This window comes from Priapulus caudatus, unplaced genomic scaffold (genome assembly GCF_000485595.1).
Source record: "Priapulus caudatus unplaced genomic scaffold, Priapulus_caudatus-5.0.1 Scaffold872, whole genome shotgun sequence".
Classification (NCBI taxonomy): domain Eukaryota; kingdom Metazoa; phylum Priapulida; class Priapulimorpha; order Priapulimorphida; family Priapulidae; genus Priapulus; species Priapulus caudatus.
In genome coordinates, this window is record NW_014577933.1 from 5,489 (window position 1) to 21,768 (window position 16,280).

At 40.7% G+C, this 16,280-nt stretch overlaps 1 protein-coding gene across 1 annotated transcript; it reads left to right on the forward strand.

The window, feature by feature from the left end:
• Window positions 1-3,737: 3,737 nt before the first annotated feature.
• Window positions 3,738-13,454, forward strand: LOC106814107 (glycylpeptide N-tetradecanoyltransferase 1-like; the record flags this gene model as incomplete). The annotated part of the gene is given in 12 exon segments (XM_014818383.1): window positions 3,738-3,840; window positions 4,265-4,412; window positions 4,818-4,948; window positions 5,830-5,921; window positions 6,639-6,755; window positions 7,036-7,206; window positions 7,401-7,509; window positions 7,735-7,806; window positions 8,107-8,205; window positions 9,114-9,278; window positions 10,548-10,685; window positions 11,524-13,454. Coding segments are annotated over 12 exon segments (1,366 nt in total), but the record flags the coding sequence as incomplete, so codon positions are not given.
• Between the last annotated feature and the right edge of the window lie 2,826 nt (window positions 13,455-16,280).

Below are 16,280 nucleotides of genomic sequence, written 5' to 3' on the forward strand. Positions count from 1 at the left end.
ACGCGTTAGTGTAGCGGAACTGTCGACCGGGTACCAGTCTACGCTGGTAAACACTGGCATGAAAGCCGCATGATGCAGCCTAAGTCAATGTTAGACATGGTTAGCTGTCGCATATTTATTATTCTTTTAGGTGTTCCTCTGCAATTTTATCACACATTTACCCAAAGATAGAAGCCTTATATAGATATTAGTCTGGTAATGCAAGTGAGTTTGTTGAACGAAAACATGACTGATATTGAAGGTTCCAAAAGATGAGCGCTGTCGCTCCGCGGCACTTGTTGTGATTAGCCCTCGGTCTGTAATGTTTATGCAAAATAAATCGGCAGAAGCGCAACTTTGTCAGAGTAGCAACACAATCGCGTGGTGTCATGTCAGCGGTCAAACATAAAGATATCAAAACTCACTGTTGTTTTATGGCAAATATAAATGCGTCATTATAGAAATTTGTAGGTATATATACTATTAGTGCATGACGTGATAAATCGCTGCAATCTCATTGGATAACGCAGCAGGCACTATGAAGCGATAGTGCTTGCCTGAGCGGGCACTATCGCTTGCGCGACGCATTGTTATTATAACGCATTGTGTTTACGTCACGAATCTCCTGCGTCTGGGCGCCACGCAAGAGTAATTTCGAACGGCGGTTGTGTTTGTGTCGAACGTTTTGTTACATCGAATGCACCGGCAAATTAGGGAGTATAAAGAAGGTATATATACGCATGAAAAGTAGATTGCATAGTCACGTCATGCACTAAAAACATTAATGCCTGCTGTTGGGGGCACTATGCTCTCATAGTGTTGCTTTGGGAAGGAATAGTGCACTCGCTACCGCTCGGGCACTATTCCTTCCCTCACCAACACTATGAGAGCATAGTGCCCCCAACAGCAGGCATTAATATATAATTATTTATGCACTTACTATTATTATATACCCATTAATCACAAATCAATATCCCAATTTTATACAGTGTTAGTGTGGTTGAATGATTAAAGGATTGATCTCTTTTTAAAAATAAATGCACAATCTGATTAAATATAGCGAAATATCGTTTCACCTAATAGCAAAAATGTTACTTTGAACAGTATAATAATTACTATGAGTTTGTGTTGTTTTAATGTTACAGATCTATTATAGCAAATAATGCAGCCACATTCTTTTCTGTTGCAATAATTCCCTTGAAGTTAGGAACCACCAGACAAAAGAACATTTCATTGAGTGATGTAGTTGTTCTAGACTCGTACACTGTCTCTATTACCTAATTAATGTAAATTATCAATAACAAATTGTAGTGTTCCAAGACTTGTTAGCCTTACTTTAGACACTTGCAGTTATGGAAGCAATACCAGTAACTATTGTAATGGTCGGAAAAATACAAGAACGGCCAGGAAGACTGTTTAAAATCACTACTCTAGGGAAAATGTAATCCTGTATTTAAACTAGGGGTGCACCGGAACTTGGATCTGGCCGGAACTATCCGGCCAGATCCCCAATTTTTCAAAGTTCTGGTTCTGGCCGGAACCCTTCAGGAACAGTCGGCCGGAACCGGAACTTTTTCCTAATTTAATTTCTGCTACAAGCGTCATCAAGATCAAAAGGTCAGTCACTGAATGTAGTTGAGCGTCAATAGATTCAACTTGGTGACAATATAGTGTTAACAACTTCACACTATTCTGCCCAGAAAACGTTTGCCACTTGAACATCGGCTAACTAACTGAACTGAACCTAACTGAACCTAACTAACTAACTGAACTGAACCTAACTGATTCACGAGATTTTCTTTTAAAATAAAATACTCTTAGAGCCACAGGAATGGCATCTGTTTGTTAGTTGAAAATAATTGACTAAAACCAGGGATAATGCAACATGCAGGTTTTGCCACACAATTTGCTTGCGAATAAGATGCCAGAATTATGCACTGTATAAGCAGCTGATTCATACACTTAACAACCATCCTGTAATTAGAACTTTGTAGCATTGAGAACAATGTAGAATGTGAACATGTATATAATGAGAACATGAGACATGAGAACATGTAGTACAATGAGCATTGTCCTACTCGCCTGAGTGATGTGCCTGCTAATAATATTTCGTTCAGGCCGAGTGAGTTTGCGCAATACTGGGCCAATTAAAACGGTGAAGTTTATTCCCAGCTTAAGTTCCGGTTCCGTCCAGGTAGTTCCGGTCGGAACTTTTTTCAAGTTCCAGCTGGTTTTGGTTCCGGCCGGAACTTTAAAAGTTGGATCCGGTGTACCCCTAATTTAAACAGCTACAACACTACCGTTAAGACTAGGTAACTCCTATACCTTTTGACCCCTGCTGAATTTCGACACATTACTGATAACATAAAGGAACTCGCAGAAATGTATATATATCTTACATGTTAGCTCCACCATACATACCTAGGTTTGTAGCCCAAGGTACAGGGTTAACCACCGACCTATATACTTATCAACATTGTCTTAGCAAGTGCGTACACCCAATGATCATTTGGCACTAAGAGTAAGACCATACAGTGCACCCCTCAAATGTGAGTTGTCATATAAGTTGTTACACATGTCAGGTCGCATCAGCTATTTTTCACTGAACACAGATTGGAATACTGCACCCTGTAATGGCTCTGGTAGATGATGATACAGTCGACTGCTACCCATCTAAAGAATGTTAATATATAGCTAGACTGGGTGCCACCAGAGTTCTGCAAGATCTTAGCTATACTTTCGGCTACAAATTCACAGTACCTTGGAGAATCATTGACACTTCATGAAAGTCGCTGACTTTGTATTGCAAAATAGAAACATTAAAATTATATGGACATTTAATTTTAAAATGGTGTTAGATCGTTTTAAATTTAGCATTTTATGAAAGGCTATATACTCCTATTCTGAAGTCATAGTACGTAGATTGATGAAGTGTGACCCGTTTTTTTAAAATTATTTGTTATACACAGTTGGGTTTGATAAAGGCACCACAAAAATGTGCAATTGTGTAGGGCTTCGTGGCAGCAGATGTAGGGATGCAGGGCAGCTAATACATACATGTGAATTTATGAGTTTGTCTTTCATGGATGTTTTTGTTTTGGTATCACAATTAATGACATTGTTAAAAATAGACTTTACAACCAGCCACCATTCACCGAGTATCTACTAAATTTTCTGTTCTATACATAAGGTTGGATAACCCTTGTTACTCGATCCATTTGGGTATTATATTACAACATTACATGTTGCAATACCTCGGTCTAATCAAGGTACATTTCTAAATATAGAGCATTAATGGTGGTGGGTCTGATGTGAGTGTAAGTATGCCCTAGTTACTCAAGTGTATGAGACAGCTGTTTGGCATACCCTGAACATTCAGACTCGTGACTTTACCTTCTGTTAATTGATTTAATTTTTTTTTAATTAAAAAAAAACAACGGTTGTAGTGTTACAAGCTGGAAGAATGCTGTAACTAAATGACATTCTATGCGGTAGTGCTAATTGGGGTATGGCTGTATGCTGAGTACTACACTTCTAATCCATCACCAGTTGAGCCAAAACTGACACCACTTGCTCACACAATGGGCAACTGTAACAGTAGCTACTAGGACCCACGATTAGTTGAAAGTGTGGAATTGTCCCAGCCTTTCCTCAGACGTAGTAATTGGTTCTGTTGATCAGTCCCGTATTTTGACCAATCTGTAGTTGCCATGAACTATATTGTACATTGACATTTAAAAAAGTTGCTAACTTCCTAGGGGAGAAGCCTCGGGGATTACGAAAAAACAGAAGAAAAAGAAGAAGAAAAAAGACAAGACAGAGCCCTTGGGTGATTCAGATGAGCAGGATCTACTTAACAATGTGAGTGTTGACCCCGGGCCTATATTCTAATTTCTATATGTGGTGATTGGTAGATGTGTAATGATTTATCAATATGACAATAATAATCGTCGTACATTGCTGCACAATACACCGTATCATATTTCTATAGTTATACATTATTGCATAAATAGTCACAGGGCCATACCAAGTATCAAAACAGCAAACAATATATATATATATATATATATATAACACAAGTAAGGAAATTTAGTTGCCATAAATGAATCAGGTTACACAGTGCCATGAATATGTCATGGCTTTATTGTCATGCTACCTATATCGTATAATCATCATTTGGCAGTGCACAGTGCTGGTAGTTAGGGGACACTTCAGCCTGTAAGTTTTTTATTGTATTTGTTGTATAATAAGTGGGTTATAGTGGCTATCCCATTTGCTCCTCCAGGCACCGCCTCCGGTGAACATGGCAAAGTTGAAGGAAATTCAGAAAGCTGTAGAAATGTTCAGTCTACACCAGGGAGCAGCGAAAACACTAGAAGAAGCGACCCGGAAACACTATGCATTTTGGAGCACACAACCTGTTCCTCAGCTAGGTGAGAGATAGTTAGTACATTTATAATCATTGATTTATCAAGTTCACTACCTTATACCTACATTCTCCAAGTGTCTGTTCGGGATTTTCTACATCGAGTGGCACAGGCTCGTGCCCCGGAGTCTGTTTATCTTAATTGTTACCTCTAACGGTGTGGCCAACTCATAAAAGTGTACTATCACTTTTCGACTACTCGTGTGTGTCTGTGTAACGGTGTGTAAGTCTCACCCTCATTCAGGTGAAAAGGTTAAATTGTCCCAACTTTTGTTCGAGCAGAACATGGCTTTCTTGATCAGTCCCTTATTCGGTTGCGCTTTTGTTATTACGAACCTGCCAATTATAATGAATGTATCTTGATTTTGCTTGTCTTCGTTAGGTCTTGATTCTCTGTATCACTTTGTTGCAGAAGAGAAGATCACTGAGCAGACAAACTGCCCAATCGAACAGGCAAAGTCGACTGCGGAAATCCGCAAGGAGCAGTTCTCGCTTCCACAGGATTTTCAGTGGGACACACTAGATATTAACGAACCACTGGTGGTAAGAAATGTTCTTATGACATAGTCCGGCTCTTCTAGAAGCACTGGTGCAGGAGATCGGTGGAGGAATAGTTTGAAAACTCTTAATGCTGGTGCTTATATCGCGAGTTACTGCATAAGTACTTTATGGCGTAGGGCTACCGAATTGTTGCCTAGATGCTGAGCAAGTACACTCGAATTTGGTAGCTGAATTTATAGCAAGGATTTCTTAAATAACTGCACAACCAAAAAAAATATAGCAAGATACAGTATCACCAAATATTCAACATGTTACTCCAGTATGAAAATGACTATATGAGTTTGTGCTGTTATGGTAGATGAAATATAAAATAAGTGACAGTTCCCATGAAATTGGCAACCACCAGACAAAACAGCATCTCATTGAGTGATGTAATCGTTCTAGAATGGTACAACATCTCTTATTGCTTAATTCATGTTACCATGTCAAAGTATAGGGATAAGGTCTTGCTAAAAACATTGGCATCATCATGTAACAGAGTCAACACGATTTAAACAAACTTACTTCAATCGTTGAATGTACAAGTGTTGTTCTAGGTATATTAGCCTCTCTTTAGACAATTGCTGCTATGCAAGCAATACCAGTAAGTATATTGTAATGGTCGAAAAAATAACGAGAATTATCGCGAAGACTGTTTGAAATCGTTACTTTAAACCTAGTAAAATTGCAAGGGAAATGCAATCAGGCCATCTATTAATTGTGAATATTTTTAATTATAACAATAATTGATTATTTTATCATAGTGACAATCTCATTAATTTTTATATATATGCATCGCTACCGGATGCTGCCTTGGTAGCATTTCAGTGGCACTTGGTGAGGAATAGTGTAAACTATTAGGATATTATTGTTCTTGCTTCTAGCTCAAGGAGTTGTATCAGCTCCTTAATGAGAATTACGTAGAAGACGATGACAACATGTTCCGATTTGACTACTCACCAGAATTTTTGAAATGGTATGTTCTTTTGCATTCAATGTTATCAACACACATATATTAAGAATATGCTTACAATCTCACTCAATTGTGCATGCATGCTAAATCTCTACCGTAGAGTCAATAGGTCTACCAATTGAACCCGATAGTGAATTTGGATATGGAGCAAGTGTATGCTAGCCAAATTTGGCTTGGTTAAGTGTTGATCCACTGTCTTCATTGATCCGAGAAGTTGTAGCCATGTGCTAAAGCTGTAATGAGAGCATATTGTATTAAATTTCAAAGTACTATAGTAATAAATACATCGTGTCATGTATGAGTACATAACCTTACTTTTAAATAAATACTCTTTTATCCGATTTCCATGCTAATTGCATAATGTGCGTGTAAGTTGCATGTGGTAATCACGGTGGTTTTGTGCCCTTAGACACCTAAGTCTTCCACTGTGTGTGGTTTTGTTATTTTTGAGTTTACACGAGCCCCTGTAATAAAACCTCACACTTTCAAGCTTCTTTTTCATCAGTAAAGGCAGTGCATCTGCAGTTGAAGCTGGTATTAGAGCACATTATTTTGGCATTTTATACAACAAATTTTACAATAATACATTATTAACAATAATAACATTAACACATTTGTACAATTGTATAGACATTTGCATTGTATTTGACATTTTGCAGTATAAGTATGTGTGTACTTGTGTAAGTATGTAACCTCACTGCCAAGTGAATTGCTGCGCAGGGCTCTTCAACCGCCCGGCTGGCTCAAGCAGTGGCACTGCGGCGTACGCGTGGCAAAGAGCGGCAAGCTGGTGGGCTTCATCAGTGCTGTGCCAGCCAACATCCGCATCTACGACGCGTAAGTCTCACGCGATAGAGAGAGGGGCTGCGGATATGCAACTGGTCCACAGTGACCGGACAAGACCAGACCAAACTGGCCAGATCAGACCAACGAGGCTGACTTGACGATACAGTTTGTTTTACATTAGGTTATTTAGAAATGGGTTTGCCACACTAGTTTACACTTGTAGCTCAGCATACAGGATGGGCTTAGGGGTCTGTCTGGGTTAGGTTCGTGTTAGGCGTGGCGATGTGTGATTGTGATATATTTACACTTGCGGTTACATTGTCACTTGCAGACCTCAGAGGATGGTGGAGATAAACTTCCTGTGTGTTCACAAGAAGCTCCGGAGCAAGAGAGTGGCGCCAGTGCTTATTCGCGAGATCACGCGTCGCGTCAACCTGGAGGGAATCTTCCAGGCTGTCTACACGGCAGGAGTGGTCCTGCCCAAACCTGTCGCGACCTGCAGGTATGATGGTAGTGGCATTATACTTATAATAGCAGTAGCACTAGCAACAGCAGTAACACTAGCAGTAGCAGTGGCAGTAGCAGTAGCAGTAGCAGTAGTAAGTAGACTAGTACATGTGGTTACATCCATAGTGAAGAGATCGATGTAGGTATCACGTGTTTGTTGTTGTAAGTGTGTTACTGCTTGCTGTGCAGGTATTGGCATCGCTTGCTGAACCCCAGGAAGTTGATTGAAGTCAAGTTCTCGCACCTGAGCCGGAACATGACGATGCAACGCACCATGAAATTGTACAGACTACCCGAGGTGTGATTAGTCGGAGGCTACATACCAGTAATATGACACCGACAATAATAGCGACTCTTGTAAAATGGTGGCTAGCAGGTTACTTCACAAGTGGAAAAAGTTTCAGACAAATTGCATGTAGATGTTAGCATTAATGGAATCCATTGATTGATTCATGTTTTAACATATCCAATGGAAGTATTTGTTGCAGCATGGTAGAGTTTGTTTGGTATTTGTATTTTGTAGTCGACAAAAACGATTGGGTTTCGGCAGCTCTCGCCCACCGATGTACCAGAGACGTACAAGCTGCTAAACAAGGTACAGCTGCTGGTTCCAGCCATCTGTGTATGTTATAGGCTATTCGTGACATGTTTAAATCATGTTGTGAAACATCTCCAGCAATAGCACAGTTAGAAAGTCCAATCCATTTCTTGACACATGATACATTGATGCTGGGTGAGTATGTGACTGTTAAGTTCTTGTATTTACCCTTCTTGAGAAGATCACACGTGTGTTTATATACTAGACGTCCAGGCCGTAAAATGTTTTGTATGAAATCTGTGTTATCCCACTATTTACCGCTATTGTTTTTGTGATTGTTTAATGGTAATGTTACAGTATTTGGAGAGGTTTGACCTGGCACCTGTATTCAATGAGGAGGAGTTTCGTCACTGGTTTATTCCACAGCCAGGAATTGTTGATAGCTACATAGTTGAGGTGAGCCCGCAGCGACCGTCACTGCCATCTATTTTGCATAGTCTACCACTAGAAAAGTGACGTTTCCCTTGAGACAATTAAATTGTCAAATTATCAGCATCGTAGAGACACATTGTTTCCCCTTTCCTGTCTGACATTGGTAACTGCCAATGCAAGTATAATATACAGTGTTTCCCCTGGCCAGAAAGGTCTGCGAGGTGGTAAATTTTGTGTTTATGTTTGCGCATTTTGAGGTCCTAGCAAAGCGAGCCCAGCTAAGGGGGTCTGGGGAAATTTATTTGAAACTAGACAGAGGGCACTCACGGATAGTGCATACCTCCGCGAGCATCTAACATGTATGTGCTTGCTGGTGGCGGCTGCTGACTGACTCGCCGCTCACTGGTGGCTGCTGCTGACTCGCCACTCGCTGACTCGACGTGCTATCGATCGCGCCAAGGCTACACACGCACGCACGCACGCACGCACGCACACACACACAAGACCGATTACATGACCTCCGATGCAACTCCGTTGCGCGGAGGTAAAAATGGTGCAATTTGGTGCATTCTAAGCTATTCTGAACACATTATATGAGACTATTGTATGAGAAAGTGTAGTTTATTGATGGAAGAACATTGATTTTCGTCAGCGAGGCAGTGTTTAGACAAATTTCTGTGTGGCGGCTGAAAATTTTACCGAGGCAACCCGCCTCGCTCGTGTCAATGCAGGGGAAACACTGATATATATCATGTAAAATATGAATTCAATACAAATGCGTACATTGTTTAACATTTAGCTAGCAAAACTTGTTATTTCACATATCTATGCGTAGTGCATGTTGTCTCTGAGTGCAAGTGAGCCGAGGCATTGGTGTGATCCCGTAAGTATGTGGTGTGCGCGTGTGTTACAACGTGTGCTGTCGCTCGCAGAGAGACGGCCAGATCACAGACTTTGCGAGTTTCTACACCCTGCCGTCAACGGTCATGCATCACCCAGCGCACAAGCTGCTGCGCGCGGCATACTCCTTCTATAATGTCAGCACGCGAACATCGTGGGTTGACCTGATGAACGACATACTAGTCGTGGCAAAGCAGGTGAGCCAGAGTCGTACTATTATCATTAGAAGTGCAGATGTCTCGGAGAGCTAGTGCTAGCATTAGTAGAGGGGCAGGTGAATCAGATAGCTAGTGCTAGCATCAATAATGACACAAGTGAATCCGGGAGCTAGTCCTAGCATCAATAAAGACACAGGTGAATCAGATAGCTAGTGCTAGCATCAATAAAGACACAGGTGAATCCGGGAGCTAGTCCTAGCATCAATAAAGACACAGGTGAATCAGATAGCTAGTGCTAGCATCAATAAAGACACAGCTGAATCAGGGAGCTAGTCCTAGCATCAATAAAGACACAGGTGAATCAAATAGCTAGTACTAGCATTAGTAGAGGGACAGGTGAATCAGATAGCTACTGCTAGCATCAATAAAGACACAGGTGAATCAGGGAGCTAGTCCTATAGCATCAATAAAGGCACAGGTGAATCAAGGAGCTAGTCTTAGCACCAGTAGACATGCAGGTGTGTCAGGGAGCTAGTTCTAGCAGCAGTAGATGTGCAGATGAGTCGGATAACTAGCTAGTGTTAGCATCAGTAAAGGTGCAGGTCAGCCAGCAGAGATCTAGTGCTAGGATCAGTAGACGTGAAGGTGAGTCAGATAGCTATAGTGCTAGTAGCATCAGTTGAGCAGTGTTCGAATTAAGGGAAAAAATTTGCTTGTCCTGCAAAATTTTTGCTTGTCCTGATTAATAACATAGAAATATAGGAAATGTGTAATATACATTTAATCAAATTAAATTTTAGACCCAATATCTTACTTTGTAATTTTAATACAGTTCACTAACAGTTCAAATTAGGCACCAAACTTGAAAAAACATAACGAAGCACAATTATTTATTTTAAGTTATTACATTTAAGTCTTAACAAAGTTGAAGCGATGGTAGAAAATGATGAAAAATTGCTATAAAAAGTTGCTCTAAAAAGCTGCTTGTCCAGCGGACAAGCTACTGGACAGATCTACTTTTCCTCTGTGGAAATGGACAAGTGAGGATAAATGAATAGCCCATATTTCGAACACTATTAAGGTGCAGGGGATATATATATATATATATATATATATATATATATATATATATATTATTATTATTGAACATATCTATACATATCTGTATGAGTATATATAGAATAAAATAGTATGAGTATATATAGAATAATATATGTGCATGAAATTATAGGCAAAAAGGTACATTTATTTGGGCGGTTGTCATTGTCACGATGATGGCATAATTCGATCCTTCCATTCATTTTGCAGCACAACTTTGACGTATTCAATGCCCTTGATCTCATGGAGAATAAGGATTTCCTGGAGAAGTTGAAATTTGGAATCGGTGACGGAAATCTTCAGTACTACTTGTACAACTGGAAATGTGCCAGCATGGCACCGAACCGGGTAAGTCTTTCGCTTTAGCAGGTGGGACCACTTGCAGCTTTGTAGTCTACGACAGTGCTTCTTAAACTATTTCAGTGTTATTCACTCTCGAGTCTTTATCACAGAGTTTCATTCACCCACGACGAGGGATGTCACGATCATCGATTATACTCGATCATTGGTTGAACAGTGGCTCGAACCAAGCGCTTGGTTATCAAAATCCATAATCAATTTCAATGAAAAAAATCGAAATAAATGTAAAACTTGAACAAGAAAACTTAGAAAAGTGATGAGAATCAGAGATATCATTGCTACTATACAAGTTATCCTTTATTAACATACATGTATTATACACACAGTAGTAAACAGTGCAAAACAAACAGTAAACAGGGCTAAACAAGAACATACATGCACACATGTACATGCACATGACGTTACGCACACGCAGGCATTCAACACTCCGAGTAACCGATTGACAACACTACCCGCGACTATAAATTTCCAAACGTTTTAGTATGTTTCATTCACGCCATAATAATTTCATTCACCCTTGGGTGAAGCATTCACCAGTTTAAGAAGCACTGGTCTATGCAGTGGGAAGTGTGATTAAGAAGCTCTACCTGGTGGGTGTTCTGTACAGATCTTAGACATGATCATATGCATATGGCATTTACTTTCATGAAAGGTGTTAAGTTACAGTCAGGTGAATGGATGGCTGATTGCACTCCAGAATTGTTACCAACAGGCTGTTTTGTGAATATACTATGCAATTTCTAGTCCTTGTCTTGTGCATGTAGCATTTACTATAATAATGTAAAATGAAAAACTCGAGTCTGACATTGATTTTTTTCCTTTTCAGGTGGGACTGGTGCTTCAATAGTGATAGAGACTGCACCTAGCTAATTATTTTGCCATGTTCGGTACTGGATACTCACGAGAGGCTCCTATTGTGGCAGCAAGCATTGATTACACACAAGTCAACAAAATGCATTGCAGAGCTCACTACCAGCAATGCCATCAGAAGTGTGCTTATCAGGGTTGTCACTAGATGGCAGCAGTATTGTTTTAAGTGTATGGGCTGGTGTTGAGAGCGAGGGTCATCCGATATTTATATCAGTAAATGTTTCCAGTTGTGAGTGTGTGAGTGACCTCTATGGATGCGATTATATTTCTTTAATTATGCTTGTGTGATTCTTTTACATTGAGCAATTTAATGTCTGAGATGACCAGAGCAGAATGCAGAGCGCTCAATACTAGTGTCAATGCCAAAATTTGTGGGTCTGAAATTGAAATGATTGAATATCCTTTGGCTCATCTCTCCTTCAGCATAGCGCATGTATGACTATGACCAAAAGGGTAAAGTAATATTTGTATAGTAGAGTATGTGTGGTGACAGCACTATTCTAAAATAATGTAAAGGGCTGGATTTCGAGGCACCTGGCTCAGTGACCTGCGGTGCTGGGCTCCCGATTCTGTATTGACATTGCTCTACTTAGTGTGACGTGTTCGTCATTCGTCTATTGAAAGTGTAACATCTTTTTTTGGCTGATGGCTGCCAAACGTTTTAATGTGTTTTAGGTTTTGGTGGACAGGGAATGTTATTTTTTCATTTTGACTTACTCTAAATGGAATTAGAAGTCATTTGCATGCAGTATTTCCATGTATTAGCCCTGCTAGAGTTTGTGTGTACTATTTTTGGTGCATAAGCCACAAATTGTCCAAGTAACATTTCTGTTAATGTAGATCTTGTCCGTGGTTAATTGTGTGTGTGAGAGCTGCACTTTGTGCATGTGACAGAAACGTTGTGTGTGTATGATCATGCGCATTGTAGGACTTGCGTCATGGCTGGTTATGATGTCAAGTATGAACGTTAAAGCATTGAAATGAAACAGGGTCCTTCTCAGCAAGTCAAGTTTCTGTTTCACGTACGAACTTGTTTGCGGAATGTTTCAAGATGAGAGACCCTTCCTTACAAAATGCATGCTTTCCTAGAGTAGCATTGCTGTATGTATATAGATGTTGGAATTCAACATATTGACTTAAGAACACATGGAGAATATTGTGATATTTTACTGCATACGTCTGTAATAATGATATGAATAAGTTGCATTTGTTGTCCCGTCACCGCTAATTCATAGTAGGGGGCAGATCCAATTTCGATTGTATAGTAGTGGGTGGCACTGAATTTCGGTTGCTGTTCGAATGGTATATGTTAGAAAACAGATGATTCAACTTCATATCTCAGTTGCCAAGACAAAATTATTTGTGCTATATGTTTTTGCATAATTTCATGTGATTTTACTATCAGTTTATTACAAGATAGTGCAGTTGTAACCAATAAGAACAAAAGTCTTTACATGTGATGAATTCATTAAACACATTTGTTTTGTTATTCAATTGCGATCGCTACAGTGTCCAACTTTCTTTCCTGTGTACGTGTGTGTAGGAATGCTGGCACAGTCCCACGCCCTATAATTTTTGATGCCACCATTACCGTTACGATACTAAGTCATCGGTGTGATTGGTTAGCAGCTGGTCGTGTTTTTAATCGCTCAGTATGCAGTATTTTTACCCTAGTGTTTCAGTTATTTCTATTTGAAAGTCAAGCATCATGCAGATGGCAAACTGCTCAGCAGAATTTATATCATTATTCTCAAACATATATAGGAACAATTAAAATATTAACTGTCCATTAAAAAGGAAGGACGTACGGAAAATGGATTATTATTACTTGTAGTGTGTTTCTACTGCATAATAAATGCCATACAAGTGGCATATATTATTGCCAAATGTTCTTAACTCTACTGAATGACCTCGCTGGTTGCTAATTGTAATATCTTCACTCATATTCGTCACAAAAAACTACTAACAATTACCTAAAGAAATCCTATGTAGCATACTAATAGCTATACTAATGTTGTATTTCTGTTTTATATACCAACAGTATTGCAATACACTATGCAGTGGCAATTCTTAATTTCTCATATTCTCAATAGAGTGGAAATTCACAATTCTCAATTAAATTCTGCATTCTCAATCAAGAAATAGAGTGGCAATTCTCAATTTAGCTCTTACTCTTAGAAATTCAGTACCTAGTAACGCTGAAGGGGTCGTTGTCGTATCAGGTACTACAGATATGTACCCGAGGTACGTATATGTATACACAAGTGTACCAGACCTGTATCTTCTCAGCATATATGTACCCTGTGTTTATATAAACGTACCTGCCCCTGAGATGGAGATCGAATGAAGACGGTCATGGAGGAGGAGTAGGGGCCAGGAGGATGAGGAGGAGGAGGAGGAGGGGAGAATGTGATGGAGTAGGAGGGGGAGGAGGAGGAGCGGAGAAGGTGATGGAGATCGAATGAAGACTGTCATGGAGGAGGAGGAGGGGCCAGGAGGATGAGGAGGAGGAGGAGGAGGGGAGAAGGTGATGGAGTAGGAGGGGGGAGGAGGAGGAGGAGGGAGAAGGTGATGGATGGAGTCGGGAGGAGGGAGGGAGAGTAGGGAGGAAGAGAGGGAAAAGATGATGGCGAGTAGGGGCAGGAGGAGAGGAGGAGGAGAGATGGTGAGTGGAGGAGAGGAGTAGGAGGCACGAGCAGGTAGGGAGGAGGAGGGGGGAAGGTGTTGGAGTAAGGTGGAAGGAGGAGGGGGGACGAGCTGATTGGAGGCAGGGGAGGAGGAGTAGAGGGCAGGAGAGGAAACAGTGATAGATGAGCAAGAGCGTGAGAAGGTGATCCTACCTCCTACTCCTTCCTCCATCACTCCTCTCCTCTCCCTCCTCCTCCTCCCCCTCTATCACCTTATCCCCCCTTCTCCTCCTCCCCCTACTCCATCACCTTCTCCCCTCCTCCCCTTCTCCCTCCTCCTCCCCCTACTCCATCACATTCTCCCCTCCTCCTTCTCCTCCCCCTACTCCATCACCTTCTCCCTTCCTCCTCCTCCTCGTCCTCCTCCTCGTCCTCCTCCTACCCCCTACTCCTCCTCCATGACCGTCTTCATTCNATACATATTTGGAGTTACATCACATGCGAACAATATTTTGAGGTTTTAATGAGAAATGCATGTTAAAATTGATAAGCAGTTTATACATGTATAAGCACCCATACATGTAGACTACTCCAAAATAGTATGACGTACATGTATACATGGGCGGATCCGGCTTTTTGAAAAAGGCAGGGTCCAGTTAGAAATAAAGGGCACTTTTATAAAAAGGTGCCAAAGGCAGCTTATGCGACGGGTCTAAGGCACGTTGCCACTTAGGGGGGGGGGGGTTAAGGGGACCTCCCCCAACAAAAATTTAAAAAATTTGTGCATTCTGAGAGCATCTGAGTAGTAATGCAGTCTAGAATGCAAGATGGAATTCCAAATTTATATATATCTTTATATTATCTTTTATGTGTTTTCCTTTTTTTGGGTAAAAAAGGGGGGGTCCGCACCCCCGGCCTGGACCCCCCTCTGGATACACATACCACATCCAACTGAGAAACAACTTTACTGAAATAAAATCTGTAGTAGTAAAGAGTATATATTACGTTAATTTAAAGTAAGGGGTGGGGGTCTGGGGGTTCTCCCCAAGAAATTTTTGAAAATTGGGTCACGTGAAATGTAAATTCCTACAATTCTGGATTCAGAAAAATGAAAAGCCCTCAAAAATAGGAAAAAATAAGAATTTGTCCAGAAAATAGGAGAAAATAGGAATTGCCCAGAAAATAGGAAAAAAATAGGAAAAAATAGGAACATGACGCCCTGTAATAGTAGTATTTATGCAGTTTGAAAACTGAAACTACTGAATTTCCTGAAACATGTCTACATAACTTCCTGGGAACTGGGAATTAGGATTTTATTTTACTGGGAACTGGGATATTGGGTGTTTTTTTGCTGGGAAAGTGGGAATGTACCCCCCCCCCCCATTCCCCCCCTCTACCGAGGACTGGGGAGAAGAAAAACGAAAGTAAAACCTTTCCCAGAAGCTCCCCGACATGCCTAGAGTTGAAATATATTATTTGACCAACAAAAGTTACATGTATGCTGTTGATGCCAATGGTTACTTTTGTATACTATTTTGTTACTCACTGCTAGTAAATAAGCGAACCACCAACTTTTGTGCAGGGCCACCAACTTTCTGAAGTTGATGGTCCCGCTGTCCACTAGATTTTCAGCCGAAATTCGAACCCTGTCCATACGGAATCCATCTATTTAGTATTTATTCAGGCTTCAGCGTATAAAGCCTCACGTAGACAGTAGACTGAACGTCCTGGTCCTCGCTTTCACTTAATTGGTTGGGTCCATAGCGAATAATGTATATATATGTTACGAGTAATGCCACGCGAATACCCCGCGCACCTCGCTGTCTAATTCATATCATATATTCTAATCGCTGTCTAATTCGTATTATAGCTCTAGTACTATAGGAGGGGGTCAATGCCCTTTTCGTACGCCGGATTCCGGCCTATTTAGAGAGTATTCCGTACGCCGAGGTGCGGTACGCCGTACGCGGCGATGACAGTATAACGTATTCCGTACGCGAAATAATTGATACTATAATCGGGGATTGTGTTTTTAGCTCATCTGACATAGTCAGATGCAGCTTGTAGAATCGCATGATCGTCCGTC